General features: G+C 44.4%; 1 protein-coding gene across 1 annotated transcript in view; it reads left to right on the forward strand.

The window, feature by feature from the left end:
• The first annotated feature begins 3,640 nt into the window (after positions 1 to 3,640).
• Positions 3,641 to 27,643, forward strand: part of UVRAG (UV radiation resistance associated) — a 110,829-nt gene continuing 86,826 nt past the window's right edge. Inside the window, exons 1-3 of the mRNA XM_084842432.1 lie at positions 3,641 to 3,981; positions 17,496 to 17,613; positions 26,059 to 26,093. Coding sequence (XP_084698558.1) covers positions 3,895 to 3,981; positions 17,496 to 17,613; positions 26,059 to 26,093 — 240 coding nt within the window. The 5' untranslated portion in view covers positions 3,641 to 3,894. The remainder of the gene's footprint in view (positions 3,982 to 17,495; positions 17,614 to 26,058; positions 26,094 to 27,643) is intronic.

Below are 27,643 nucleotides of genomic sequence, written 5' to 3' on the forward strand. Positions count from 1 at the left end.
TCGCATTAGGTGGCCAAAATATTGGAGCTTCAGCTTCATTATCTGTCCTTCCAATGAGCACTCAGGGTTGATTTCCTTTAGGATGGACTGACTTGAACTCCTTGCAGTCCAGGGGACTCGTAAGAGTCTTCTCCAGCACCACAGTTCGAAAGCATCAATTCTTCGGCGCTCAGCCTTCCTTATAGTCCAGCTCTCGCAGCCATACATTACTACTGGGAAAACCATAGCTTTGATTAGACGGACCTTTGTCTGCAAGGTGATGTCTCTGCTTCTTACTATGCTGTCTAGGTTGGCCATAGCTTTCCTCCCAAGGAGCAAGCGTCTTTTAATTTCATGGCTACAGTCACCGTCTGCGGTGATCTTGGAGCCCAAGAAAGTAAAATCTGTCACTGCTTCCATTTCTTCCCCTTCTATATGCCAGGAAGTGATGGGGCCAGATGCCATGATCTTAGTTTTTTTAATGTTGAGTTTCAAACCAGCTTTTGCACTCTCCACTTTCACCCTCAACAAGAGGCTCTTGAGATCCTCTTCGCTTTCTGCCATTAGGGTGGTATCGTCTGCATATCGGAGGTTGTTGATAATTCTCCCAGCAATCTTAATTCCGACCTCTGATTCATCCAACCCGGCATTTCTCATGATGTACTCTGCATATAAGTTAAATAAGCAGGGTGACAATCTGCAGCCTTGTCGTACTCCTTTCCCAATTTTGAACCAATCGGTTGTTCCCTGTCTGGTTCTGACTGTTGCTTCTTGACCCTCGTACAGGTTTCTCAGGAGACAGGTAAGGTGGTCTGGTACTCCCATCACTTTAAGAATTTGCCACAGTTTGTTGTGATCCACACAATCAAAGGCTTTAGCGTAGTCAATGAAGCAGAAATAGACGTTTTTCTGGAATTCTCTTGCTTTCTCCATGATGCAGCGAATGTTGGCGATTTGATCTCTAGTTCCTCTGCCTCTTCAAAACCCAGCTTGTACTTCCGGTAGTTCTCGGTTCGCATACTGCTGAAGCCTAGCTTATAGGATTTTGAGCATAACCTTGCTGGCATGTGAAATGAGCGCAATTGTGCGGTAGTTTGAACACTCTTTGGCGTTGCCCTTCTTTGGAATTGGAATGTAAACTGACCTTTTCCAGTCTTGTGGCCACTGTTGAGTGTTCCAGATTTGTTGGCATATTGAATGCAGCACTTTAACAGCATCATCTTTTAGGATTTTAAATAGCTCGGCTGGAATACTGTCATCTCCGCTAGCTTTGTTGTTACTAATGCTTCCTAAGGCCCACTTGACTTCACTCTCGAGGATGTCCGGCTCAAGTTCAGTGACCGCACTATCATGGCTATCAGGGACATTCAGATCTTTCCTGTATAGTTCTTCTGTGTATTCTTGCCACCTCTTCTTAATCTCATCTGCTTCTGTTAGGTCCCTGCCTTCTTTGTCCTTTATCATGCCCGTCTTTGCACAAAACGTTCCCTTGAGATCTCCAATTTTCTTGAAGAGATCTCTAGTCTTTCCCATTCTGTTGTTTTCCTCGATTTCTTTGCATTGTTCATTTAAGAAGGCCTTCTTGTCTCTCCTTGCTATTCTCTGGAACTCTGCATTCAGTTGGGTATATCTTCCCCTTTCTCCCTTGCTTTCCGCTTCCCTTCTTTCGTGAGCTACTTGTAAAGCCTCATCAGACAGCCACTTGGCTTCCTTGCATTTCTTTTTCTTTGGGATGGATTTCGTTGCTGCCTCCTGAACAATGTTACGGACCTCCGTCCATAGTTCCTCAGGCACTCTGTCTATCAGGTCTAATCCCTGAAATCTATTCCTCACCTCCACTGTATATTCATCAGGGATATGATTTAGGTCATACCTGAACGGTTTAGTGGTTTTCCCTACGTTCTTCAATTTAAGCCGAAATTTTGCAAGAAGCAGCTCATGATCTGAGCCACAGTCAGCTACAGGTCTTGTTTTTACTGACTGTATGGAGCTTCTCCATCTTTGGCTGCAAAGGACATAATCAATCTGATTTCGATATTGACCATCTGGTGACGTCCATGTGTAGAGTCGCCTCTTGTGCTGTTGGAAAAGAGTGTTTGCTATGATCAGCGTGTTCTCTTGGCAAAACTCTATTAGCTTTTGTCCTGCTTCATTTTGTACACCAAGGCCATGCCTGCCTGTTATCCCGGTGATTTCTTGACTTCCTACTTTAGCATTCCAATCCCCTATGATGAAGAGGACATCTTTTTTGGGTGTTAGTTCTAGAAGGTGTTGTAGGTCTTCATAGAACCGATCAACCTCAGCTTCTTCGGCCTCAGTGGTTGGGGCATAGACTTGAATTACTGTGATGTTGAATGGTTTGCCTGGGATTCGTACTGAGATCATTCTATCATTTTTAAGATTGTACCCCAGTACTGCTTTTCCCACCCTTTTGTTGACTATGAGTGCTACTCCATTTCTTCTAAGGGATTCTTGCCCACAATAGTAGATATGATGGTCACCTGAATTGAATTCGCCCATGCCTGTCCATTTTAGTTCGCTGATTCCCAAGATGTCGATGTTCAATCTTGCCATCTCATGCTTGACCACCTCCAGCTTACCTTGATTCACTGATCTGACATTCCAGGTTCCTAAACAATCTTGTTCTTTACAGCATCGGATTTTCTTTTCACCACCAGACACATCCACAGCTGAGTGTCCTTTCAGCTTTGGCCCAGCCGCTTCACTCTTTCTGGCGCTACTTGGAAATACCCTCTGCTCTTCCCCAGTAGCATATTGGACACCTTCCGACCTGAGGGGCTCATCTTCCGGCGTCATCTCTTTTAGCCTTGTGATACGTTCCATGGGGTTTTCTTGGCAAGAATACTGGAGTGGGTTGCCATTTCCTTCTCCAGTGGACCACATTTTGTCAGAACTCTCTGCCATGACCTGTCCGTCTTGGGTGGCCCTGCACGGCATAGCTTATGGCTTCACTGAGTTACGCAAGCCCCTTCGCCACAACAAGGCAGTGATCCATGAAGGGGGGATAAAGGTACTTTGAAGAAATTAATAATAATAATAATTATTATTATTTAAAAGTGATAATGAGTATCAAAAACCGCAGTATAAAAACCACAATTTTAATGCAAGTCAATAAAAGGTGTTTCCCAGCCTCGGGTAGGAAGAGCCACGCAATGCATTCTGGGCGGCGGCATTCCTAGGACCCTAGGCAAGGCCTTCCTCATCTGTTACTATGGAGACAGCCTCTCCTCCCCGCTTTTTCTCCGCCCCCACCTCTGCTGTCACGTGACAAAAACACATGGCACGTGACGTCCGTCAACTTTTTTCTTTAAAGCCCCCCTCCCCTCCGCAAAATAAACCGTTGGCTTAACTGTCTATCACAAAAAAGCCCCGTCCAATCGCTAAAGGCTTCTTGGGGCTTCTGTCCCGCCTCTTAAGAAGGGCGCCAACCAATGAGGCGCCAGGTATGGAGTTCGCCGTCAGCAGGGCTTTTGACAGAGGCAGTGCCCCCCCCCTCCCTCTCTCCCTCCTCCCCTCGGATATAGAAACCAACCACCACAGAAGACGGGACCCTACGTTTGATCGACGTGCACGGCGGCCCGTGAGAACGCGGCGTCGCAGGCCGGAGCCCCGCCCTCCCCCCTGCGGAGCCAATCAGCGGGCGGCGTGGTCTGTCGCTCATTCCTCTGTTCTCCTCTTACCCGACCGTGCGGGTGATAGTATGGCTCCGTGAGGGAGCTCGCGCGCGGCCTGGCGTCGTTGCGGCGGCTGGGGAGACGAAGCCGCCGCCGCCGCCGCCGCCGCCATCGTTGACGCCCCCGTGCCCGGCGGCCGCGGGCAGGCGGAGGGAGCGGGCTCGATGCGCAGGCGCCAAGGCCGCTCCCGGGCCGCCGCGTCCCGCCGCCCCCCGCCAGCATGAGCCACGCCGCCGCCGCCGCCGCCGCCCTGGCCCCGCCGGGCCCCGCCTCCCGCGCCCTGCATGTGGAGCTGCCCTCTCAGCAGGTGGGTGCCGGGGCTGGCTGAGGGCGCCGCCGCCGCGGCGATGGGCGCCTTCCTTTGGGAGACCGGGCGAGCGGGGCACGGGGAGCGAAGGGGTAATGGCGCCTGACGGGGGAGTGGGGTGCGCGTGCGAGGCAGGGGAGCCTCCGCCGCAGGACGTGGGGCTCAGAAGGGGTTAACTCGCACACGCACGTGAGTGTGCGTGTGCACGCGTCCGTCTAGGCGCGTTGGCGGGCAAAGGCGATGTTGAGGGGCCGGCGTGCTGCTGTGAAAGGCGCGGGTCGCCTGCTGCAGGGTTTCTGGGCAACAGGGGGTTAAATCGGACTCCTCCCCCCCCACCTGGTGCCTGCCAGAGGTGCTGGACGGCGAGCCTCGTGGGCAAAGGCCATGCTGGCTGCGGACGATGGGACCTGCAGCCCAACACCTCTGGCAAGCACAAGGTTGGGCATGGATTAAATTATATATCTGTGTATCACACGCGCGTGCACACACACATGCGCGTGTAGATGTGTTTGGATAGAAAATTCTCCCGAAGGTTGGGTGACCAGAGTGGTAGCAATTGCCTGTGTCCTGGATAGAAGGCTCGATGTCTCCTGGGGTGTGTGTGTGTGTGTGTGTGTGAGAGAGAGAGAGAGAGATTGGGGAGGGTCTCCCACTGCAGGATTTCTGGGTATGAAGTGTTCATACGCACATACACAGCCAGTCATGTGTGCATGTGTGTGTACCTGTGTGTACAGTTAGGTTGGATAGAAAACTTTCCCTAAGTTTAGGTGGCCTGAGTGATAGTAAACGGTCAGTGGACCCAGCTGAGGGATTTGATTGTAGCTTTCTCTGAAGGGGGTGAAGGAGGGTCTCCCTCTGTTAATTATTCTGGTTAAGGAATTTTGGGATGGGATGGAACTACCCTGTACTGAGTCCCACCATTTAGTCCATCTGCCAAAGTTTTGTCTGAACTGTCTAGCCAGTGGCTCTCTGGGGGTTCAGGCAGAAAGAGGCCTTTCCAAGCCCTACCAGGAGATGCTGGGAATTGGAACTTGGAGCTTCTGAGCACACAGCTAGTTCTTTACTACTCAGTGGTGGCCCACAGTCGAGTCAATGGACTTTGAGGAGGAAAGGAGTTTCTGGAGAGCTGGTGTAGCTTATATATTACAATTTTGTTTTAGCCTATTCTGATGGGAAGGGGTCATAGCTCAGTGGTAGAGCCCCTGCTTTGCATGCAGAAAGTCCCAAGTTTGTCCCCTGGCATCTCCAGGTAGGGCTGGAAAAACTCCTGCCTGAAACTTGGGAGAGCCACTGCTGCCAGTCAATGTTGACAATACTGGGCTAGATAGACCCAGGGTATGATACAGTATAAGGCAGCTTCCTACGTTCCTACCTTTCCCACAAAAAGCTTGGGGCAGCACACATGGTTCAACCCCTCCTTTTTATCCTCCCAACAGCCCCATGAGGTAGGTCAGACAGAGCAAGTGACTGGCTCCAGGTCAGACAGTGAACTTTCTGGCTGAGTGGGGATTTGAGTTTGAGTCGTCATAGTCCAGAACTCTTTTAACCGCTACACCACAGTTGCTCTCAGCTTTGTATGTGAGGATACAAATCCTAAGCATGTTTAGTCAGAAGTATGTCCCATTGAGTGTAATGCGGTTTACTCCCAGGTAAGTGTGCAGGGACTGAGCTACAAAGTTAAGTTAAAAAGTACCAGTCCCGATACAGAACCTACATAGATGTAGGAATTGTACAGTTATAGTGGTAGAGAAGATGTTCTTTATCCCCAGATAACTCATGGTTACTTCAGGGTTATCTATGAAACAATAGGAATCTTATGAAAACGCTGATGCCACCCACCCCTTCTGGAAAACCAGGCAAAAATATTGCTCCCTTGAGTGATGGGGGAGATGGATGGGTTCCTGACAAAGTTCTTTTGTCTCTTTGTAAGTGGGTTGTTATGCAAATGCCTTTTATTTGGACAATAATTCTTTCTTTCACTATTCTTAGCTTGTTTTCTTCAAGAGGAACATCTCTCAGACATAATGATCTAATCAGATAATCAGTCTTTGGGCACAAAGGTAGATTGCCATTGTTTCTGATCTGAGGTTTTGGGCCACTGTCCTGTTTTCTCCTTTTCTCTATTCTCCCTGCCCTCATCCCTTTAATTCTCTGAATTAAGGACCTCTTGGCAGGACTCTTGCAGTCTTGTGAAACATCTTTGGAAAGGGACGCAGAATTAAGCAAAACTGCAATTCTTCTGTTGATAGGATAAATATAGCTTACTATGTAACTTCACAGACTTCGGCTTCTTAATGTTTTCCTTTTGATGTGATGTTCAGCTTGAATCAGCGCTGGAAGGGCTCAGTGATCAGTGCCAATTTTATTTCTCAACACATTCTTTTGACATGGATTTAACTGGCAGACTGGAGATAATTTTCTTCCTCCTGTTATTTGAAACTTGCTCTGTAAAATGACAGTGCTTATGATTGGTAGTGTTTGATACCACTAGCCACCATCTGAGCACCTACCATTCAAGGCCTTCATTACAAAGTCTGATCATATACCATTAAAAACTCCGAGGTTGCAAGGGAAGATGCAGGCACTGTGTGCCTCCACTGCCTCACTGCTGGCCCCTGTATGCTGCACCTTCCTCCCCTGCTACTTTAGAAAGCAGGAGGTCAATGCTGCTTCACTGCAGGGTGTGTGATGGGCTGCAGTTAAATAGGTACAGTCTCCAGGTTAAAATTGGAAGTCAGGTGTAAGTCAGAACTTGATACTTGGGTTTTGCCTTCACATGCAACATCTCTAGTATCCCACACACAATTGTTATGAGCTATGTTTATATTGCTCAGTAGCCACTTGATTAATATGCTTCAGCAATCGAGAAGAAATTGGAATATTCAGGGCGAATATTCAATAATTGGGGTTCTTCACTTAGGCCTAAGGATTAATCCATGTTGGTGCTTGATGCTGTGCAGTTTCTGCAATATCTAGGCACTGGGTCCTTAGGGCAGGAACATGGTGCCACTTCACGGGTGTTTTTATATGCAAAGACAATTCCTAGTGGTTGGTTGATACCTAGTTCTGCTTGTACTGTGCCCTGATTGCATTGGGTCATGCAGCATGATAGGTGCTTAGCACTACCCACATTCACGTCTGTGTGCATAATGAAAAATGGTGTTTTTTATAACACAATCTCAAGGTTAAAATGAAATGGCATCATAAGAGTAAATATGAAGAACTCCAAACATAAAAGAAGTAGTAAAGGGAGACAGATCTGAGCTGATGTCTAGTGTCTCTTCAAAATCCAAATGCCCCTGGAATGCTAGTTTTGAGGAAAGTTTGTGTTTAGGATTAGGGACCTATGCTGCACATATAATCTTATTATATTACACATTTGGATTACATTTTGCTGCCCTGAACCGCAATAAACCACAAAGGGTGCAATACCATCCAGATAGTTGCCAGCCCCAGAAATTGGAGGCTGCTGACTATCCTATTGCAAGGTGGCTGGAGCGTGCAGGGGGCCCTCTCCTTTGTGCTCTGGCCACCCTGCATTTCTGCCTAGATGGGCAGTTTTGCCCATCTAGGTGCGGTTTCGGGGAGGGGGAGGGAAGTGGCCTGGAGACCTGATAGGAAGCTGTGTAAAGCAGCTTCTGTGGTCTCCCCGCCTCCGGGACCACCTGCTTTCTCCCATCTATGTTCTCTGTTTCCAAGTGCAGAGATGTAGCCGACGTGGAGAGAACTGTGCTGGCTATGAGGGGGCAGAGGGTGGGGAGTGCAGTTTCCGGGAACTGAGGTCAGAGTCCTAGCTCTCACCTTGTTTCCCAGAAACTGAACAATCCTATGGCCTTCTAGACAGTGTCTCCTGGCCATAGGATTGCTCCCTAACTAAATTATTCTAAAGTAGTGAAACATTGAAAGTGAACCTATGTCTCTACCAGTTCTACAGATGTCTTTGTTTTAAAATTAAGCCAATCTAAAGCAACTTCAGAACCTCAGGAGGTGATAAGGTTAGTAGTGATCATGATATGCAGTATAAAGTGTTTTCCTGCTGGCTGTAAGCAGGCTGCTTAGTGGAACAAATCAGACCTACTGCCTTGGTGCATTCCACTTGGAAGGATTTAAGCAAAAATGTAGGCTTAGTGTTGGAAGCAGTCACGCTGCTGTCAGTTGATCTCTTGGAAGTTGTGCTGCTGCTGCTTGGTCAACACATGTCATGCATTGCTACTTAGAGATGAAGAGAATCTCTTCCAGGGCTGCTTTCTTTTAGTTCTGCTTGAAATTATTACATATCTTTACCATTAGTTGAGGTCTAAGCACAGTATGGAATTCACACAACTCATTCAGCCTACGGCAGCCATGGTATTTTAGTCGGACCATGCTGACTTTAGCCCATGTTGAGGTTATGAGCACATAAACAGCTTGACCAGGATTCAGCTGGACTGGCTTTTGGCAGCCTTTTCCAACCTGGTCCTCTCCACTTCTGTTGGAGTGCAACTCCCATAATCCCCACCCATTGGCCACCCTGGATGGTGATGAAGGGAAGTTGTAGTCCAACACATCTGGAGGGCACCTGGTTGGGGAAGGCTGAGCTACAGAATCCCATACAAACCTTTTGGAGTTCCAGTCATACTTGAAACCAGGCAAGGCAAAATTTCATGGCTGGCTTCTGGTGTCAATTCGAATATCCCTTTAGCAACTGCAGGACTGTATCAAAAACAGACTGGAGATAGCTCTACCATGAAGTGAGGCATCTATTCCAGGTGGCAGTATGGTAGAGGGACAGATTTGATCCATGGGGCACAATTCACCTGGAATTTCTCGGGCACAGTTCCCATTGTACTTAGCTGGAGTTGTGCAATAGCACAGTTGTCCCCTTGGAGGTGGATTGTGCCTCATGTTAACTAGTGAGAGGAGAGTGCCATTTGGCCTTTTTCCTCAGGGACCCAAATGATTTGGAGATCTGGACTGTTCTGTGCATGTTGTTGGCATACATGCATCTCCTTCAGCTTAGGGCCAAACTGGTGTTACATTATTCATGCTTTTTAAAAAGTATGCTTAAACTGGCATTTTTAGTTTGAAGGAAACGCAGCTGCACGAGGATCTGATCTGGAATGTGCTCCCAGTATGGATTGGGGCACCATGACAATTTCCTGCAGAAATCCCCCCCCCCCCATTGCTATTTGCCCTGTGCAGGGGTGGAATCGGGTCCCTGTTCAGCTGCTTAAATGTGGAACTATATGATAATATGCTTGTAGGTGAACATTTTTACAAATTGTGGACAACATCTCTGAACAAATTTTACTAAAATGTCTTAAATAAAAGGACAATTGAAAACATTTTCAGCTAGGAAAGCTTAATGACATTAGTGCAGTCTTGTTCTGCTCTCTTTAATTTATTGATTTTGTAAACTTCATAGTCTGGTGTCAAGACTTCTTTCTTTTCTGTTTGGACATAGTGAGGACAGCAGCCTTAACTACATTGTAGGCTGCTGGGAATTTGGTATGGTTTGGCATCTAGGCTCTTTCTGACAAAGAAAGGTGTGGGAGGCTGTTGAAATCTGTGGAATATGGATATGTTCTGGTGCTTTCTGCTAAAACAGTTAGGTTTACTATTTTCTTCATGGGGAGAAAATAGGTATGGTCTTCAGATATACTTCTTTCATTATTTTTTTCCTTAAAGGCTTTGCTTTGCACGCACTAATGTTTGCATTTGGAAGATGTGCAGCACAATCCTAAGCATGTTTACTCTGAAATGCATGCTGCTGAACTCAGTGGGCTTACTCTGTAGTAAGTATGCGTGGGGCTGCAGCCTTAGGTTATATTTTCATGGATGATTCATAAGGTTAATAGGATTATTCAACGTTTTAAATAAACAATTCAAGGTAGCTCTCTCCAAGTGTATGTAAACCGGGAGGTGTGCAAGAAGTTATGAATATGGGGACCTTCCCACTGAGTTCAATTTCCTTTTGTGGAGGAAAAGTTGAGTAGTGAGTAAAATGTTCAGATGATGATGGTGATTATACTTTATGTATTTATGAAGCAATTCCCATTCATTATTACACTTCTTAGCTCTGAGCATTCCTTATTGTACTCAGCAGCCAGAGACACCAGTGCCAAATCCATTCGCTGAGAAGCACCAGCTATCCCCCATCCTGCCGTAAGGAATCCAGAGGCAAGAGAGAATGTTGAGGGACCAGTGGTTGTAGCAATGAGACTTACTGTCAGTGCACTCTGTGGGAGGGCTGGCACACTACTCTCCATCCTTTCCCAGTGCTAACTGCTGGCCAGAGCCCTCTAGAAATTTTGAACAATATGTATGAACGCAGTGTGGAATCCGTCTCTTTGGCAATAACTACAGAAAGCGCAGCCAACCTCGATGGCTGAAAGCATCCATGGAACATTCCCACCTATTCTGTCTTTCCTTTGAACAAAATCTATGAAGTCCAGGTTTGGCTTTATATATTTTTTGCAGCAATATGCAATTCCTCGTTTCTCTTACTAATTAAAATCTTTTCTTCTATGCCAATGCAAACTGCTATTGGGAGTGTGTTCATAATTTCCAGTGGTAATCTTGGGGACACTGCTCACTCAGGAAATTTCAGTGGGTTATATAGGTGAGAATATAGGAAAGCAAGAGTGACAGCAGTTTCACTTGAAACGTACATATACCTTGAGCAGAGTACTCAGACATTCTTCATCCGAGCTGATGTGTGGACAAGCATGTTAAGTGAGTCAATGGATTTTGAAAAGAGGTGGGTGATATTTCAGAAAAGATGAGCATTCTTAAAAAAAAAAAAGAATGCTGAGAGTAGAATCTTCAGACTGTTTTTAGTGGGGAAAGCAGAGCCAGCAAGAAAGTTCAGCAAAGGTGTTTGATAGCACAAAGAGTAAACACAATTAAAATAAAACTATTATCTAGCAGTCTTGTCCAGGAATTCCAAGAAATACATTTTGCAATTCTTCAAGATTAAGTGGCAAAACTGGGTGACATGATTTTGCTGTTTTAAAGTGATTGTCAAGCTCTTTGGCACAATTTAATAGCATGAGAGGGGGCTTATAGTCATGGTGTAGGAATTCTGTGTGATCATAAACATGGGAAACGTCTGTGCCACTAGGAGCCAGACTGGAAGAATGTGGAGACAGGCCTGAACATGCCAGTGAGAGGAGGGACCCTGTCTTTTCATGGTCTATTCTGGTCTGTTTCTCCTTCCCCTCTTACCCCCTGCCTTCTTTTCAGGTAGTACTTATTCAAGAGGTGCTGGTGCTCAAGCTTACCTGGAGGTCGTAACCTTCAGCAATCCAGGGGCCAGTCACCATGCCTGAAGTTTTAAGCAGCAGTGCTACTGGGTGTGTAGGGTTTTTTTTTTGCATCCCTAAAAGAACTAAACATTCAAAATTTGTTGTCTTAAAAATAGTGGGCTTGGGCCTCATTCTTGACAATTGGAAAAAAACTTGTGTTTTGGTGGTGGTCTTAGATAAGTAATTAAGTAGGCTGTAGAAGTGCCATTAGGGCTTTTATAAGCAACTTCCTTTATAATTCCCATGTCCAAATATTCCATCTAGTAGCAGCAGTACTATTTTATAGAAAATACCGTTACTATCAAAGTGTTCCCTGAAGTCTTGCATGTTGGAGGGACTCTAGTCTTTTAACTCCTCCTACTTAGACTGAGATTCAGAAGTAATTTTGTTTGGGCATTCATCTGCTAGAATAGAAATGTGGGATGTGATAGTCTATAGTAGGGCGCACACGTTTTTGACCCTGAGAGCTGCATGTGATGCTGTTTCAGGGTTTGGGGGCACACATCTGCGCACACACACAGACTTTGAAACTGCCCATTTATTGGTATTGTGTCAGTTCGTTATGTTACTAATTTTGTGAAATAATGCATTTTTACAAGTACAGCATTTTCCATAGCAGCAGAAAACTTCTGAAAATGTTCTGCCTTACATGACTATGCTGGTGTGTCTCTCTATCACTCATGGGATGAGGCTGTGCTAAGTAAGCTTCATTCTAGTACCTTCACAACACTATCCCACCTCTTTAAAGTCTTCCTAGGAGGATCTGTAAATGGTTGGGAGTTTACTGCTTCAGATCTATTCACACCTCTGCTTACTGGTGGCTTTCCATTCTATTGTATCTGACTTTTTTTTTGGTATCAGATCTTGGTTTGAGCATCTGCTAAGGGTCTGGTGGTGGCAAGATTGAGAAAAGCCTACCATGTTTTCCTGAACAAGTCTGTCTTTTGTTGGAACCAAATCCTATGAGGAAAGATTTAAGGCACTGGGCATATTTAGTTTGGAGAAGAGATGATTAAGAAATGATGTGATTGTTGTTGTTGTTCAGTCGTTCAGTCGTGTCCGACTCTTCGTGACCCCATGGACCATAGCACGCCAGGCCTTCCTGTCCTGCGCTCTCTCCCGGAGCGTGCTCAAGTTCATATTCATTGCATCCATGATGCTATCTAGCCATCTCATCCTCTGCCGTCCCCTTCTCCTTTTGCCTTCAGTCTTTCCCAGCATCAGGGTCTTTTCCAGGGAGTTTTCTCTTCGCATTAGGTGGCCAAAATATTGGAGCTTCAGCTTCAGTCTCTGTCCTTCCAATGAGCACTCAGGGTTGATTTCCTTTAGGATGGACTGATTTGACCTCCTTGCAGTCCAGGGCACTCGTAAGAGTCTTCTCCAGCACCACAGTTCGAAAGCATCAATTCTTCGATGTGATAGCCATCTTTAAATGCTTGAAGGGCTGTCATATACATGATAGAGCAAATTTGTTTCCTATTGTGCCACAGCAGCCTTCCCCAACCTGGGGCTCTCTGGATGTGTTGGGCTATAACTTCCATTATCCTATGCCAGCTGGTGATGATGGGTATAGTAGGACAACACATGCAGAGGGCACCAGGTTGGGGAAGGGTGGTTAAGAGGTTGGCTCCAAACCAACAGATTCAAATTACAAGAAAGGTTTTAACGAAACATCTTGAATAACTTTTTGACAATATGATCTGTTTGGTGGATCAGACTCCCTCAGAAGGTGGTGCACTCGCTTTCATTAGAGGTTTTAATTAGAGTTTGGATGGTCATTAGGGATGCTGCTGTAGAGGATTTCCTGCATCGGCAGGGGTTTGGACTAGATGGCCTCTGAGGTCCCTTTTAACTCTGATTCTAGGAATAATTTTGGCCGATTCAAGAAATACTATAGTGTTCTAACTATTTCTCTGACTTGTAATTAACTGGAACAACCCAAAATGATAAGCTGCAAAGTTGTTTATCTTGGCTGCTAAGGGCAGTATCCAAAACAGGATATTCTATAAATGCCAGTAAAGCGATATGGCTGCATGTCAAATTAGAGGATTTCAACATAATTACTAAAACATCCCATTAGTTTGAATGCATTTTAAGTTTGAAATCTAAGCTAATTCAGAAAATTGCATAAAGGAAGGAGTTAATGGTAGAATACTTAAGATGTAACACACTGCACATTAGAAAGATTCGAAGTAATAATTGGGAGTATGAAGAACAACAAAATTAATTGGAGCAAAGAGATACGAGTTGAGAATCTTAATATCTATAGCAACACTGGGTACTTTTTAAATTCAGGTGTGATCACATTTTATATTTTATTCAAAGAGAGGACAATGGGTGAGAATATTCCAGAGTTTATATTGCAGTGAAAGGGCAGTGGGGTTTTGAACATTCAACCTTATTCAGGCTTTACAGTCAAAATTGCTGCAAAATTAATACATTTTATAGGTATAGGAAAAATATGAATAATGATGGCTTTTGATCTTACAGGTGAGCACACTGATTAATTTCTGTGTTTCTCTTGCACTGCTTAGCTATCAATACCACAGTATGCCCCTCGTCCAGTTTTAACATCTGATGTCCCACTCAGGCTTCAGATTCAGGTCCATAATACTGTGCTGCTTGTCACTTTTAGGGAAAATGTATTGACTAGTAACTTTTGTAGGCTACAGATATGAGTCAGTGGCGTGGTATAATGGATTGTTTCTCATAAACGTCTGAAAGAATTCAGTCTTTGAAGACACACATGTCCTCACAAAGAGGATACTTGAGAAGCTTCTGCAGCACTTCCTTTATAATCCTGTATGTTGCTTCTGGAATCCCCTTCATGGTATTAGAGGATTTCTGAATTGGGTCCCCATGGATCATGCAGCCTGCTAGTACTCTGACCCTAACACCCCCCCACCCCGCCCTGTTTTTCCTGTTAAGGACTTATTTGGCACAAGAAGGTTGAAAGTGAGATCTGGATGGTTCAGGAAATGGTTGAGGAAGTAGCGCTCCCTGAGGAGAGGTTTAGAGTGAGTGTGTGTGTGTGTGTGTGTGTGTGTGTTAAGAGGAAGCAGCTTGATGGACCGGAAGGGAGCGGGTTGGACTCTCCAAGGCAAAAGAAATCAGACTCCATCAGTTGTAGGTGACCAGTTGAGCAGAGGCATGTTTGGGGCAATGCATGCCAGGCAGCTGTGCAGGACACCATAGAAAAATGGAGTGGAGCAGTACCTCCTGTCCATGCTGTGCTCCTCATTTGTATGTGCAAGCTTACTGATGATAGCTGGGAGTGCAGGGATATATGTGGGGCACTAGTCTTCCTGCCTCTGTGGCAAGTAACAGAATGGCTGAAAGCACGGAGATGGATGGGGTGCGGGAGAGAAGGACTGTGTGAGTTGCTTGATATAGCCAGTGACTTTGAATCACAAAGTGAGCAGGGATTTGGTTTAGTAGCCCTTGGAAACATAATGTTTTTTAGCATTGCTTCAATGTAGAAAGCTGCTGGTCAAATGTTTTAGCTACCAAGCCTGCCTGCTTCTTCTTTCTGAGCTAATAATGAACTTTTGCATATGGAAGGGTGCATATTGCTTTCATTGGATCCCTGAACCATATGTGTAAGGGATGCAGTAGACTCTTTTCCTTTGCACACTTTTATTAAGACCCTTCAGCTTGCCTTTAAGATGCTTTTACATAGCATTTGAAAGGTTATATGCAAACATTCACTTGGTAAGTGATTGGTAAACTCTGGGAACCAATTATTTGAATTTACTTCTTGGCCATGAAGTAAGCACTTGCATTCAGATACATTTTAAGACCTATGTCTGAGATTATGTATATATGTGGCAGTGGATGGAGGTTAAAAATAGTCTTGGCAACAGAGTCTTACAGATTCAAAAAGGTATTGTAAGGCCCAATTACTGCCATTCCAAGCTTGTGCCTGTGGTATGAACAGGGTCACCTCCATGTGATTGTCAACACCACATGGCTAGTAAAAGGGGCATTAACTGGAAGACTGCACACTTCTTGTAATGAGTGGCTGCTGTGTTATACCAGCCACCACTGCATACAGTTTCCTGTGTTACCTGTAGCAAGACTGCTCAAAAGGACAGAGTGAGCAAACAGGTTGATGTGTTTTGGGGGATGATAGAATTTGGGGGTCATAGAAACACTCAATTCTTGTTTGTTCTGTGGCTGGCCCTTATGCAATTTGAACAAAGTAAATACCCCCCCTTCCTCAAGTTTATTATGAATATAAAAAAAGCAAAAATCTAGGAAATAATAATGCAATAAATATGTGTCCAGTAGGGGATAAAATAAGCAGAACCAAATGCCAATATTTTCCCCATAGCATTTATAACTGATGATGAGAATTTTAACTTAGATTGTCTTTGGGGGAATTTTGAACTGTGGAAAAAGAAAGGGATGGGTATATATCAGGAGTTGGTGAAGAATAATTCTATATTCTATTAGCAGGTAGTTGAGAAAATGCAGGTAAGACCTTCTCCTTTCCAACTCTTTTTTTTTTTTTAAAGTCAGGAGAAAACAGTTTGACAAGGTGATATTAACAAATAAAAAGAAATTGTTATCAAATGTTTGAGATTATTGAATATACAGATACAGGATAATAAGGCATTTATCAAGAAATGGCGTAGACAGGCCTGGGGTCAGTTGTCAGCATAGGCAGGCAGCTGCCGAGGGCCCATCAGCTTGGAAGTGGCTGTTCCTTGCTCTTAGCCTGCTGCCGCCACCACCATCTTCCTCACCCACCCAGCTGAAAGGTCCATGCCATGGCTGAACCTGCAGGCCTTGTAGCGCCACTTTTTAAAATAATTATTTTGAATTTACATTTCGAGTAGCAGCAATCTGGACCAATCAGACAGTGCCTTTGGGGGAGATATGGCCAATGAGGGCACAGGGTGATCATTATACGGTGGCAGGTGTGGGTGGGTGAGGGGCTTCAGCACTGGGGGAGAGGGGGACTTCGGAGGTAGTTGGTGGGTGAGAGGCCTCTTCTGTGGTAGTGGGTGGGTGAGTGGTTTCTTTGGCAGTAGGGCCTGATGAGCAGGGGAGCTCCAGGAGTGGGGAAGGTGGCAGCAAGGTCCCATTGGCAGCAATATGCCGCTGGCCCTCTGAAATCTGCCACCAGCTCTGGCTGAAGCGATGTCCAAAAAGAAATTCCTGAAGAAGTTTGGAAGCTTTAAGTTACCAAAGGATCCTGTTTTTCTGTGGCAGTAAATTACAAAGAGAACTGTTTTATGAGGGCCATGCAGTGACCTTTATCTGCCTGGGAAATGAACAAAAATAAGCAAACAAGGAGGTGGGAAATATTGGGTATGTAAAGAACCAAATGGAGATCCCCCCCCCCCATGTGCTTAATGTGTGGAGAGTGAATTAAATATTGAAAGATGGTGCTTCATTTAATAAAGGAAAAAAATCAGGTTAACATGTTAGATCCTTTCATATGTTTATTACATTTTGTCAAATTATGTTATTTTGGTAAAATGTAGACAAGTCTCTCTCTCTCTCTCTCTCTCTCTCTCTCATTTTCTTACATTAGCTGGAATTGTTTTTGCTAAAACTTGGAAAAGTAACCAAAGACTAAGGGCAGTATCCAGTGCTGCCCCCGTGCCTCTGCTTGATTATGTTGCGCCAGCAGGACCCACCGCCAGTGCAACAGGAAACTAGTGCTTCCAAAAGTAACTTGAAATGAGCCAAAATACTAGTTTCCGGAACAGGGCAGGTTTGTGAAGCTCTCTTCTGCTAGCTCTGCTGACCTGTTCTTTTTCAGAAATTAGCATTTCAGCTCTATTCTGGTTACTTCAAGAAGTGCTAGTTTCCAGTTGTGCCAGTGGGTCCAGCTGGTGCACAGGCAGGATTGGATACTGCCAAAGTAAGTTAGAATTAAGAAAGGAAAAATGGAGATGGCAAAGCTGACAACACTTCTGAGGAACCCACAAAAATATGAAGTACTCTGAGCAGTTGGAATCCAGTGATTCAATACATTAAAGGGAAAATTATGGATTAAAGAGGTAGAGAGTGATTGTATGACATTGTGAATCCCATCAAGACTGTGGTAACAAATGTTTGCTTCAAGAAGATTAAAATGCAGTTTTTATATGTTTAATTATGCAAGGAAGTTTATATTTTGTTATGATGTATATTGTGCATTTTCATAACAGTAAAATATGTTACTGCTGCCGGTTCTGTCCTTTAAAAATTCTGAACATTGGCTTTTCTTTGCAGCGGCGTCTTCGACACCTACGAAACATTGCAGCACGGAACATTGTTAATAGGAATGGTTATCGCCTCCTGGACACCTACTTCACCCTTCACTTATGTGATAATACAAAGATATGTAAAGGTACACAAAGGTGTATTGCCATGATTTTTCTTTCTCTTCCTTGCCCCCAATAATTTAGCTTGTGTTATCAGGGTCTGTACAGAGTTTTCCATTTTGCCCTCACAAATGCCTTGTGAGAAGGTCACTAAATCTCCTGTATTAATGGGGACTGAAGGTTAGGCTGGAACTAGATAAGGAGCCTGTTTGCATGTCATGACAGCCCACCGTGGGTTAATTTACCTGTGGGGGCTGTCATGTGCTGGGCTCCCACAGGTACTGTTTTTGCATGGTGCCTACAGGCACCTGACTTGTCATGTCATGTGAACCCAGGCAGCAGGGATGGTTAGACAACCCTCAGACCTAAAGAAACCAAGGGTTGTCTAATCCTCAAACAACCCCAGGTGCCTGGGTTCGCATGACACAACAAGCCACTGCAAGCTGGGTGCCATGCAAAAATGGTTCCTGTTGGTGCTTGGCGCAATGCAACAGCCCCCATGGGTAAATTAACCCATGGTGAGCTGTCATGTTGTGCGAACCACGTCAGTATGGAAGATACGCATCTATTGAGGAAAAAGAGCTGCCTACTTTCCTCTTCATCGTAATGTCTAGAAATTATGACATGACGTGATATACTGTAAGAGAAGGTGGCGGTTTGGGATTGCTCTTTTTAGAGACTTTTAGATCACCCAGTAACTTTATGGCAGAGCTGGGATTTGAACTTTGGCTTTGGTCTCACAGGGCCAAGTCTGATGTAGAGGAGGGCAAGTTACTTTCCCCTGCACTGAATCCCATTGTAAATACCACATCTGTTTGCGTGCCACTAGCGAGTGCTCTCTGTAGTATAAGGCATCTTCGGAGAGATGTGTATTTAAAAATAAGACATACCACTAGTACAAACTCACTCTTACAATTGTGTAGATTAGTCAGAATTGTGTGAAATGGCACAATTTGAGGTGTTCTTTCCCCAATTCAGAATTTGGAATTCATTTTCTATGTGAGTAGGGAGGTGCTGTCTGAGCCAGAGAAAGTACAGGGCTGTAAGGGACAGGGAAGACCATAGGAAGTGGCTGATAGTTGTACAAACTGAAGACATGTTGCAAGTTGACCATAATAAATTAATCTTTACTGCAGGACTCTTTGTTGTTTTTACCCCGATCAGGAAATTTTTAGAAATTTATCAACTTGCTTTAAAAAATAGCTGAGATTCTACAGATTCAGCTCTACTGATTGTGCTGCAAATTATATAATTCAATCAGTATTGCTGATCCCAGAGCACTCTTTACTCTGGGAGCTGTCGTCCAAGACATCTGCTGGACTCATGTTACTTCCGTGTTGGGGGAAGTAATAGCTGCAAAAGGATTAACAGAATATGGATGTCTGCTTAGTATAGTGTGCCCTTTACCCCCTCTGTTTATGAGGTCTGACCTACCTGCCTTATATACTGGTAAGTAGACAGAAATTCATCACATTGTTCTAGGCAGCTGTAACTGGCTTCCCAGCTACAGCAAATGCAAGGAATTTATGCTGTGCCACCCCTTTACCTCTGACCTATCCCCAGACCATCACAATCTACTTTAATATTTTTCTAAGGTGCTTATCTCCATGGTAACTTAAGCTTTGAACAACAGTTAAGAACATGAAATATGACCCCAGTGCTTGCATTCATAGACTGTCCTGCTGGTTATGTGCAGCATTGTGGATTAAATGTTGCCTTTTACACCAGATCGCAAACTGAGTAATTGAAAGATAAGAGCTTAAAGATGTTGGAATTCGTAAAGTAGTCATCCCAAATGTGTGTCTGGTCCTTTAATGAGAATGTAACAGGATCTTCCTGAACAGTCAGTTGTTCAGCGTGGGAGGAACCACAGCATGGGAGACATGATAGAGGTGTACAAAATTATGCGTGGTGTGGAGAATGTGGATAGGGAGACATTTTTCTCCCTTTCCCATAATACTAGAACCCAATGGGGTCATCCCATAAAGCTGATTGGTGGGAGATTCAAGACAGATAAAAGGAAGTACTTCACACAGTGCAGAGTTAAACTATGGAACTTGCTACAACAAGATATAGTGATGGCCACCAATTTGGATGGCTTTAAAAGGGGCGTTAGACAAATTCCTGGAGGAGTAGGCTATCAATGGCTACTAGTCCTGATGGCTATGTGCTACCTCCAGTATCAGAAGCAGTATGCCTATGTACACCAGTTGCTGGGGAGCATGGGCAGGAGGGTGCTGATGTACTCATGTCCTTGTGGGTTCCTGGTCAACAGCTGGTTGGCCACTGTGTGAACAGAATGCTTGACTAGATGGACCCTTGGTCTGATCCAGGATGGCTCTTCCTATGTTCTTATGCTTCCCCAAAGTCTCAAAAGAAATGTTAGTATTTTCAAAAGCTGGGCAATCCGTGAAGAAGGCTCAGGCTGAATCAGACCATTCCTCTTGGAATAATTATTTACTATGGTATTTACTGAATGTGCTGCAATGATGCTTCTGTGCAAATTGGATTTTTTTCTCCCCACAAAAGTGTACCATACTCATATTTGGCACCAAAAAATTCAATATCTACACCAGCCTTCCCCAACTGTGTGCCCTCCAGATGTTCTGGGTGACACCTCCCAGAATTCCTGACCATTGTTCATGCTAGCTATTGCTGGTGGGAGTTGAAGTCCAACACATCTGGAGGGCACCAAGCTGGGGAAGGCTGATCTACACAAAAAGGATGTAAATGTTTTGCTCAGAAGAAATGGATGAAATCATGCAACTGTCTGTGCATACTTTGAGCAGTGATGCTTAATTTGCATGTTTTTGTTTTAAACTGAATAATGTAAGCAAGTGTAAAATGATGCAGGTTGGGGAAAAAAATCCCAACTTCAGGTATAAGCTGATGAGATCTGAGTTAGCGGTGACTGACCAGGGAAGTGATCTTGAGGTTGTGGTGGACAGCTCAATTAAAATGTCAACTCAGTGTGCAGCTACTATGAAAAAGGCAAATTCCATGTTAGGCACAATTAGGAAAGGAATTGAAAATAAAACTTCCAAGATCATATCTCCCTCATACAAATCTATGGTGTGACCACACTTGAAATACTGTATTCAGTTCTAGTCATTGCACCTAAAAAAGGACATTGTGGAGTTGGAAAAAGTGCAGAAAAGGACAACTGGAATGATCAAGGCACTGGAGCAACTCCCTTTTGAGGAAAGGTTACAACAGCTGGAATTGTTTAGCAGAAAAAAAAAGCGAGTAAGGCATGATAGCTTCAGTAAAGGAGATTGTTACCTTTGTCGTGGTGCTGGAGCTTGAGCACCTCAATGACGTCATGAGCTAAACCGTGAAGGGACACCCAAGATGGGAAGGTCATGGCAGAGAGGTCAGACTAAATACGATCCCTGGGGAAGGAAGCGGCAACCCACCCCAGTATTCTTGCCATGAAAACGAAATGGATCAGTACAACCAGAGATATGTCAGTATACCCTCGGAAGATGGGACTCCCAGGTCGGAAGATGGTCAAAATGCTACTGGAGAGGAACAGAGGATAAGTTCAACTAGCCCCAGATGTGATGATGCAGCTAGCTCAAAGCCGAAAGGACGGCTAGCAGCCGATGGTGCTGGTGGTAAACGACGAATCCGATGTTCTAAAGATCAACACACCATAGGAACCTGGAATGTAAGATCTACGAGCCAGGGCAAATTGGATGTGGTTATTGGGGAGATGTCAAGATTAAATAGACATTTTGGGTGTCAGTGAACTGAAATGGACTGGAATGGGCCACTTCACATCAAATGACCACCAGATCTACTACTGTGGACAAGAGGACCACAGAAGAAATGGAGTAGCCTTCATAATTAATAATAAAGTGGCTAAAGCAGTGCTTGGATACAATCCAAAAATGACAGAATGATCTCAATTCAAATTCAGGGTAAGCCATTTAACATCACAGTGATCCAAATATATGCCCCAACCACAGATGCTGAAGAAGCAGAAGTAGGTGAGTTCTATGAGGATCTGCAGCACCTACTGGATAGTACGCCAAACAAAGATATTATTTTCATTACAGGAGACTGGAATGCTAAGGTGGGTAGTCAAACGACACCTGGAATTACAGGCAAGCATGGTCTGGGAGAACAAAATGAAGCAGGACATAGGCTGATAGAATTTTGCCAAGACAACTCACTGTGCATAACAAACACTTTCTTCCAACAACCTAAGAGACAACTTTATACATGGACTTCACCAGACGGTCGACACCGAAATCAGATTGACTACTTCCTTTGTAGCCAAAGGTGGCGGACATCTATGCAGTTGGTAAAAACAAGACCTGGAGCTGATTGTAGTTCCGATCATGAGCTTCTTATTGCACAATTTAGAATCAGACTCAAGAGAATAGGGAAGATCCACAGATCAGTTAGATATGAGCTCACTAATATTCCTAATGAATATGCAGTGGAGGTGAAGAATAGATTTAAGGGACTAGATTTAGTAGATAGGGTCCCGGAAGAACTATGGACAGAAGTTCGCAACATTGTTCAGGAGGCTGCAACAAAAAATGTCCCAAAGAAAAAGAAAACCAAGGAGGCAAGATGGCTGTCTGCTGAGACACTGGAAGCAGCCCAAGAAAGAAGGAAAGCAAAAGGCAACAGTGATAGGGGGAGATATGTCCAATTAAATGCAAAATTCCAGAGGTTAGCCAGAAGAGATAAGGAATTATTTTTAAACAAGCAGTGCGTGGAAGTGGAAGAAGATACTAGAATAGGAAGGACAAGAGACCTCTTCCAGAAAATTAGAAACATGGGAGGTAAATTCCAGGCAAAAATGGGTATGATCCAAAACAAAGATGGCAAGGACCTAACAGAAGCAGAAGAGATCAAGAAAAGGTGGCAAGAATATATGGAAGATCTGTATAGGAAGGATAATCATATCGGGGATAGATTTGACGGTGTGGTCAGTGAGCTAGAGCCAGACATCCAGAAGAGTGAGGTTGAATGGGCCTTAAGAAGCTTTGCTAATAACAAGGCAGCAGGAGATGACGGTATCCCAGCTGAACTGTTTAAACTCTTGCAAGATGATGCTGTCAAGGTGATGCATGCCATATGCCAGCAAATTTGGAAAACACAAGAATGGCCACCAGATTGGAAAAAATCAACTTATATCCCCATACCAAAAAAGGGAAGCACCAAAGAATGTTCAAACTATCGAACAGTGGCACTTATTTCACATGCCAGTAAGGTAATGCTCAAGATCTTGCAAGGTAGACTCCAGCAATTCATGGAACGAGAATTGCCAGATGTACAAGCTGGGTTTAGAAAAGGCAGAGGAACTAGAGACCAAATTGCCAATATCCGCTGGATAATGAAGAAAGCCAGGGAGTTTCAGAAAAACATCTATTTCTGTTTTATTGACTATTCTAAAGCCTTTGACTGTGTGGATCATCACAAATTGTGGCAAGTTCTTGGTGGTATGGGGATACCAAATCATCTTGTCTGCCTCCTGAGGAATCTGTATAACGACCAAGTAGCAACAGTAAGAACAGACCACGAAACAACGGACTGGTTTAAGATTGGGAAAGGAGTACGGCAGGGTTGTATACTCTCACCCTACCCATTCAACCTGTACGCAGAACACATCATGCGATGTGCTGGGCTTGATGAAGCCAAGGCTGGAATTAAAATCGCTGGAAGAAACATTAACAATCTCCGACATGCAGATGACACCACTTTGATGGCTGAAAGCGAGGAGGAGCTGAGGAACCTCTTGATGAAGGTGAAAGAAGAAAGTGCAGAAGCTGGGTTTCAGTTAAACCTCAAACAAACCAAGATTATGGCAACCAGCTTGATTGATAACTGGCAAATAGAGGGAGAAAACGTGGAGGCCGTGACAGACTTTGTCTTTCTAGGCGCAAAGATTACTGCAGATGCTGACTGCAGCCAGGAAATCAGAAGACGTTTTCTTCTTGGGAGGAGAGCAATGACAAATCTTGATAAAATAGTGAAGAGCAGAGACATCACACTGACAACAAAGATCCGCATAGTGAAAGCAATGGTCTTCCCCGTAGTAACCTATAGCTGCGAGAGCTGGACCATAAGGAAGGCTGAGCGAAGGAAGATAGTTGCTTTTGACCTGTGGTGCTGGAGGAAAATTCTGAGAGTGCCTTGGACTGCAAGAAGATCAAACCAGTCCATCCTCCAGGAAATAAAGCCAGACTGCTTACTTGAGGGAATGATCATAAAGGCAAAACTGAAGTACTTTGGCCACATCATGAGAAGACAGGATACCCTGGAGAAGATGCTGATGCTAGGGAAAGTGGAAGGCAAAAGGAAGAGGGGCCGACCAAGGGCAAGATGGATGGATGATATTCTGGAGGTGACGGACTCGACCTTGGGGGAGCTGGGGGTGGCGACGGCCGACAGGAAGCTCTGGCGTGGGCTGGTCCATGAAGTCACGAAGAGTCGGAAGCATCTGACCAAATAAACAACAACACAAGGCATGATAGAGGTGTGCAAAATTATGCATGGTGTGGAGAAAGTGGATAGGGAGACATTTTTCTCCCTCTCTCATAATCCTAGAACCCAGGCAAATGCTTCACACGTTGCATAGTTAAACTATGGTATTTTATTTTAAAAAGAGGATTGGAGAAATTCCTTGAGGATAAAGCTATCAATGGCTACTAGTCCTGATTGCTATATGCTTTATCCAGTATTAGAGGCAGTATGTGTTTATGCACTTGTTGCTGGGGGACATGAGTGGGAGGGTACTGTTGCACTCCTGTCCTTCTTGTGGGTTTCCTGTGGGAGGGTGGTTGGCCAGTGTGAGCAGAATGCTGGACCAGATGGACCCTTGGTCTGATCCAGCACAGCTCTTCTTATGTTCTTAATGGCATTTTACCCATAATTGTAGCTTTTCCTCAAGTACTCATGTAGAGAATTAGTATGGTATGGGCTTTGGATCTGTAGTCAGATTCCATCTTGGCCGTGGACTGGCTTTTAAGTCACAGTTTCTTACAGAGTAATCCTATGCACATTTACTCAGAAGTTAGTCCCACTTTGTTAAATGGAGTTGTAATTCAAATTGTAACCTTACAGTGCAATCCTGTACATGTCTTTTCAGAAGCAAGTCCCATTAATTTCAATGGGGCTTACTCCCAGGTAAGTGGGTGTAGAATTGCAGCTTTAGACTCCTTTTTTTGTCGGTGGGAAAACATGAAGTGGGAGAAGTTTGGAGGTTTTAGTTCCTGGTAACTAAGGAAAATAACTAAATACCAGCTGAAGTGGAGGAACATTGTTGTTGGAGGCACCACCCTCCTTCTGGAATTAAAGCCTTGTTTTTCAGTGAGCTTACGATTCAGTACGCCTAAAGCAAACTTAATACTGTTGTTCTAATCCACTGTATATCTGCGTGTCTAGTATTTGAGGCTCTTCTTATGTTATTGAATTGTAAACCGTGCTATTCACAGCTGTTGAAATATGATATGTATTTGCTGACTGTTGCTTAGGAAGCTGGAACCCCCTTCCCATCCCAAATTTGATCCTGCAGGTTTGCCTGCTGGTATCATCATCATCATCATCATCTTATTAATTATATTTCTTTTGTTGTTGTTCAGTCGTTCAGTCGTGTCCGACTCTTCGTGACCCCATGGACCATAGCACGCCAGGCCTTCCTGTCCTGCGCTCTCTCCCGGAGCGTGCTCAAGTTCATATTCATTGCATCCGTGATGCTATCTAGCCATCTATCTCATCCTCTGCCGTCCCCTTCTCCTTTTGCCTTCAGTCTTTCCCAGCATCAGGGTCTTTTCCAGGGAGTTTTCTCTTCGCATTAGGTGGCCAAAATATTGGAGCTTCAGCTTCATTATCTGTCCTTCCAATGAGCACTACTGCCCCATAACCAAGGCTCCCTAGACTGTGCTGACCTTGCCAGGCTTTTTTTTTTTTTTGGTGTGATTATGACGTGATAGGTGTGGATTTCTAGCACCCCACATGCTTTCCAGTAAGCCTTGTCTTCTCATTGAATTGTCTAGGTAGAAAGAGCTTGATGCCAATAACATGTGGAACAAGAACTCTAAACATTTTGCTACATGTTTGAGTAGAGAAAAAGATAATTACCACTTATAAGTCTACCTGATAAGTTACGGAAGTTATTTCCTCCATACCAGTCAGATAGTGTATCTAAAATTTGTTCTATTCCTAAAGTTTCAGGATTCCTTGCTGCCTGGTGCTGATGGGAGTTGAAGTCTAAAACATCTGGAGGGCACCACGTTGGGGAAGGCTGTGCTAGAATATAATCATCACTCACTTTCAAAACAGATTACTTTCTGTATAGGTTATTTATAATTGTTTTGAGCCAAACAACCATTTTTGGATAAAGTTGATCAAATGCACAAATGCAAGAACCGTTTACCATGGTGTAATGACCAGCTCTGTATTCCAAATCTGTGCAGTTGACCTCTAACATTTAATTTTTTTTCCTTTTCTAGAATTTTATAAGAGTGAAGTGATAAAGAATTCTCTGGTAAGTTGACTTCATTGTGTGGCTTAATAAAGCTTTCCTTTTAATCTTTTCTCCAAATTGTCTAGATATTTTACTGAAATGTTGTTCCGTCCAAAACCTACAATATTTCAATGTTTCCATCTTGACTTCATGTGTAAGTTGGCAAGTGGTGTCCATCGCTGCATTAAGTTGGAGACTGGAAATAATTTTTTAAGAGTTTGCTTTTCAGAGTTTTGAAACATTATAATGATCTGCTTACTTGAGATAAAGTAGGCTGTGTATGCACGCCGTTAGGGGGGATCTCCTTTCAAACTCGGTTCAGCTCTCTGAAAAGAAGTATAGTTTTGTCTTCAGCATTACCTATTGAGAGGTTTGGTTCTATTAGAATCATGGGTGAGGAGCCTGGGGCTCTCCAGTGTTGTTGGGCTGCAAGTCCCATCAGCCCCAGCCTGCATGCCCAGTGGTCAGGGATGATGGGAGTTGTAGTCCAGCAACATCTGGAGGAAAACAAGTTCCCTGCCCCTGCCTGAGTTCAGCTAGGCTTGTGCACATGCAACACTTAGTTTGTCCAGCTTCTTGCACGAATACTGGATCTTCAGCAGATTGTCTTACCAGATATTCCCAGAAAAACTCCTTTGGAGGAGTATCCATAACTTTCCTGACAGAAATTGTATCATTTTGGTAGGTTGCTCATACCTGTATGGATTCCTTGCAGTGGGGTAGGCCAGTGTCATCTGACTGTTGGATCATTTAATGGATCCCATGCATGGGATATTTATTTACTTACTTACTCACTCACTCACTCACTCACTCACTGTTCTTTTAAATTAGCCAGTAACCAAAGTTCTCAGGATGTTGGAAGCCAGTGGATATCGTATATGTGAGAGGTGGGTGATTGAGCGGAGACTGTCTATATCAGGGCAGGCAACCTGGTGCCTTCCAGATGTTTTGGATTACAACCTGTAAAACCCAGCCAGAAGGGCCAGTGGTAAGGGATTATGAGAGTTGTAGTCCAAAACATCTGGAGGACATCAGGTTGTCTATATTATGGTGTGAGATGGTAGAGAGGTTGCAGTAGAAATCCTTGTTAAATGTGCTCAGTTGCAATCTGTGATGGCTGCTTTAGATAACTGTGCTTTTTTATTTTTTTTTAAATTGGACTATATGGATTAATAGTCTTGTCTTGGTATAAGGCAGTGTAATGCATGGTTAGGGACCGCGGTTAGTGGTTAAGACGCTGAACTGCAGACTGGAAGGTCGGCAGGTCAGCTGTTCGAGACCCGAGTGCTGCGTGACGGAGTGAGCTCCCGTCTTCAGTCCCAGCTTCTGCCAACCTAGCAGTTCGAAAGCAAGAAATTGCAAGTAGATAAATAGGTACCGCCTCGGCGGGAAAGGTAACAGCGTTCCGTGCACCTCGGTGTTCAGTCATGCCGGCCACATGACCACGGAAGTGTCTTCGGACAGCGCTGGCTCTTCGGCTTAGAAACAGGGATGAGCACTGCACCCTACAGTCAGACACGACTGGTTGGGGACACCTTTACCTTTTTTAATGCATGGTTAGGTAAAATCCT

This window comes from Heloderma suspectum, chromosome 3 (assembly GCF_057233095.1).
Source record: "Heloderma suspectum isolate Gila_16-S chromosome 3, 16-S_ref, whole genome shotgun sequence".
Taxonomy (NCBI): Eukaryota; Metazoa; Chordata; class Lepidosauria; order Squamata; family Helodermatidae; genus Heloderma; species Heloderma suspectum.